Source organism: Doryrhamphus excisus, chromosome 20 (genome assembly GCF_030265055.1).
Source record: "Doryrhamphus excisus isolate RoL2022-K1 chromosome 20, RoL_Dexc_1.0, whole genome shotgun sequence".
NCBI lineage: Eukaryota > Metazoa > Chordata > Actinopteri > Syngnathiformes > Syngnathidae > Doryrhamphus > Doryrhamphus excisus.
Window position 1 is genome coordinate 6,106,920 of NC_080485.1, and position 3,983 is coordinate 6,110,902.

Sequence of the window (3,983 nt, forward strand, 5' to 3'; positions counted from 1 at the left end):
GCTTTCATCGTCTGTTAGTAGATTTTATATTGTAGTTTAAGTGGAAAATACAAATAAATCATCAACATGTTAAAACATATTCAAGTATTTGATTAATTTAAGCTTCGAGTACAATAAATAAAATACTATTTACACTGTAGAAAAATACGAAGTTGTATTGCCAGCTGGTTTAGCTACCCACCAACTTTTTAAAACCTTAATTGCATTTAATACGAGTCATGTACTTTACATAAGTGTTAATTGACTAGGTGTATAGTACATGACAGTGGAACGTTTCTTTTAATTAATATTTAATATTGCTGATTTGCATCAATATACTTGTCAACTTAAGGGTTGTTTTCAATGTATAATTTATTGAGTATAATACTGTTCTTTTGCTGTGTTTCAATTCGCACACTTCCGTACTTACTCTTATAGTATACTGTGCACAGCGTACTAAGTTCCGTAAAATGTAATTAAGGGCGTAAATTTTTCCAGTGATGTCCCAGATTGCTTGCTTTTTTCACACACCTAACATTTGGCGTGTGGTGACTGCGACGTCAATACATTTTGAGGTGCTTCTAAAAGAAAACTGAAGGCTATACGGGTGTGAACCATCTTAGCGCACTGTCACGCACTTACGCACTCAAGATGCTAAGCGTCGAAGGTCGCACGGGACTGCCACCCAGTGGCCGTATTGTACAAGAATGAACAATTTCGCGGTAGCACCGTATATTTCAAAACGATTGTCGTACGTAAACGTCGTCACCCATTTATCATGGAAGGTGAATACACGCGGTCGGTACAATCTATATATGATAAGGTATATATTTTTAAAACTGTAAGGCTGCATGATGTCGTTTCCGGAAATACGTCATCATTGTGCGACGCGGCGTGTTTTCTCGCGAAGGACGCCAGGGAGACTACTGTCACGATCTAAAATGAATATAAAGGTTAGGGTTTTCATTCCAATTCTTACTTATGTAATATTTTTATTACGTAATTTGATTTATATATATGATAAATGCCATATTAAGCCATCCAAAGAAAGCGCCTTGGAGCCATGCTGCTACATTTATTAACCTCTCAAATTAGCCAGTGGCTAAGCTAGTTTATAATACCACAAAATCGTTTAACATTTAGACATTTGGAGCATGCGTTACAATGTGAATCAACTGAATAAGGAAGCTCTTGGCGATAGAGACAAGGAAAAACTCCCACGAAGGAAGTAACTCTATGACCGCAGTCTGAACAACAACAACAACTAAAATGAGGATAATGTACTCTTATCTCTACAGTGCAACTCCTGAAGGAGTGATGGCGCTGTCTTGTTTGACTCGAGCCCTGCGCTCCCTCACGGTCACCCAGCCTGCTCTGCTGTGCTCTCAGGTCCACATCTTCCACAGTAGACAAATGACAAGCTAAGTTGCTAACTAACAGACACTTTCTCCATGCGGGCAGGTGTTACCCTTGAGTGCATCCGCTGTAGGTCCATGCCGCAGCTTCCTCACCACAGCCAGTCTGGAACAGAACAGGACCTTTTGGAAGCAGAGGGAGAAGTACACGGTCAGACCAATTGGGATGAAGAAGACAGGAGGCAGAGATCACACAGGTAAGACGTGTATTTGGTGGATCATATTTGTTTTTGTTCTCCAATGTATCATGAAGGTTGTATAGAACCACGTTCATCACAGTCATATATAATTTACCGATTTGTCTATCCATCTTCAAGATTTTGTCATTTTGATATTATAACGATTCAGGTAAAATACGCACACATGGTATCGGAGGGGGCCACAAACAAAAATATCGCTGGATCGATTTCCAGCGTCTGCGCTATGAACCAGAAAAAGAAGGGCAACCCTTTGACGAGAAGGTTATGAAAGTGCGCTACGACCCATGCAGGTGAGATGTTACACCATATTGTATGAAACTTATAAACATACCATAAAACATACTTGCCTCATCTGGCCTTCTTTTTATTTTTTATTCAGGTCTGCTGACATTGCTCTGGTTGCTGGAGGCAACCGCAAAAGATGGCTTATTGCTACAGAGAACATGCAGGAGGGAGACATCATTAAAACATCTGCAGTTATTGGACGCATGGCAGGTATAATGTACATCGTTAAAAGTAAACACTGAAAGCCAGTGTCTCGTGACACTCCTAGTTTGTCAATAGAAAGGAGGAAATGATATGTGATTGGTTAACAGTGTCAGCCAATGAGGGTGATTCCTATCCTCTTGGAGCACTTCCTGTGGGAACACTGATCAATAACCTGGAGGTACAACCTGGGAAGGGATCACAATACATCCGTGCTGCAGGTAATCTATCTTTGGTAATGGTACTGGTTTTATTTCATTTGAACATGCATCAGATTACAATTGAGTGCATCCCATAATCAGTTCACAGGAAGAAGCAAAGCTTATTAAATCCTACCCCTCCATCTGGTACTTTTACAATCAGTAACTGTTACATTTGTTCACTTCCTGCTTTCCATAATACAGTTTAAGCTTTTTTTTTTAAATAATTTGTTTTATTTTTAAATTTTGTAATTTTTACATTTGTTCACTTCCTACTTTCCTAATATAAAGTTTTTTTTTCTTTTTTTCACATACGTATGATAGCGCTAGCACTATATCCAGCCCTCTTCCTGCCCTGAGCATGCAAGCCACGCCCCACGGAACACAGACGCACTAGCCATGTTTGTTCTAGTTCACTTACCTATAAATCTGGTAATGGTAATGGTTTTATTTCATTTGAACATGCATCAGATTACAATTGAGTGCATCCCATAATCAGTTCACAGTTCCACATATCCAAAAGGAGTAGGAAGAAGCAAAGCTTATTAAATCCTACTCCTCCATCTGGTACTTTTACAATCAGTAACTGTTACATTTGTTCACTTCCTGCTTTCCATAATGCAGTTTAAGGTTGTTGTTTTTTTAATTTTTAAATTTTGTAATTTTTTGTCACGTACCGAAGTAGGAGGTGATATGAGCATCCAATGACATAATGGGTACCATAGTAAGTGTCAATATAGTGATATGTATAGCACATCATGACTGGTTCAAGACTCTTCATCCTTGTATTTAGCAAACATCAACTGCTTGTATTGTTTCTTGAATTGGCTCATCGTTGTGCATTGTTTGAGGTCCTTACTCAATCCATTCCATAGTTTGATTCCACATACTGAAATGCTATGGCTTTTTAACGTAGTCCTAGCATATAAGTGTTTCAAATGTAGTTCTTCCCTGAGATCATATTTCTCCTCTCTTGTAGAGAAGTATTGGATGACATTTTTAGGTAATTGGTTATTTTTAGCCTTATGCATTATTTTAGCTGTTTGAAGATGAACTATATCAGCAAGTTTAAGTATTTGTGATTTTAGAAATAAGGAGTTAGTATGTTCTCTGTAGGCGGCATTATGAATTATCCTTACTGACCTTTTTTTAGCGAGTGAAGATTGCTTTTATAGTTATTAGCCCATATTTCCACACAATAAGTAAGATATGGTAGAACCAGAGAGCAATAAAGAGTGTGGAGTGATTTCTGATTGAGTATGTTGTTACTGTGTCATTGGTTTATTTGCTTTACGTTACCAGGCACAAGTGGGGTTTTACTCCGTAAAGTCAATGGAACAGCGATAGTTCAGCTCCCGTCAAAGCGGCAGGTTCAGGTGAGCTGAGGTGGCGCCAAATAAGCACAACGCTGTCATTAAGCTGAGAAGTAAATGTGTCAAAACGTACACACAGGTGTTGGAGACCTGCATGGTAACGGTGGGTCGGGTATCCAACGTGGACCACAATAAAAGGATCATCGGCAAAGCGGGGCGCAATCGCTGGCTCGGCATTCGTCCGTCGAGCGGCTTGTGGCAGAGGAAAGGAGGCTGGGCGGGACGAAAGATTAAACCGCTGCCGCCGATGAAGAGTTACATCAACCTGCCCTCAGTCTCCTCTAACTGATCCCGTGTGACTTTGAATAAAGGAATGCTCTTTGTACAGAA

General features: G+C 39.6%; 1 protein-coding gene across 1 annotated transcript; it reads left to right on the plus strand.

Moving 5' to 3' along the window:
• Positions 1–806: 806 nt before the first annotated feature.
• mrpl2 (mitochondrial ribosomal protein L2) lies at positions 807–3,983 on the plus strand. Its single transcript, XM_058059253.1, has 8 exons — positions 807–932; positions 1,278–1,368; positions 1,441–1,591; positions 1,743–1,884; positions 1,974–2,089; positions 2,191–2,301; positions 3,583–3,656; positions 3,733–3,983. The coding sequence occupies exons 2-8, from the start codon at positions 1,297–1,299 to the stop codon at positions 3,940–3,942; spliced, it is 876 nt and encodes a 291-aa protein (XP_057915236.1). The 5' UTR covers positions 807–932; positions 1,278–1,296; the 3' UTR covers positions 3,943–3,983.

Excerpts from the sequence above, each read along its gene's own strand:
- mrpl2 (XM_058059253.1), top strand. The coding sequence starts at position 1,297 with ATGGCGCTGTCTTGTTTGACTCGAGCCCTGCGCTCCCTCACGGTCACC. Across the intron at positions 1,592-1,742 it reads AGGAGGCAGAGATCACACAG|GTAAAATACGCACACATGGT; the intron begins GTAAGACGTGTA and ends ATAACGATTCAG. Across the intron at positions 3,657-3,732 it reads CGTCAAAGCGGCAGGTTCAG|GTGTTGGAGACCTGCATGGT; the intron begins GTGAGCTGAGGT and ends ACGTACACACAG.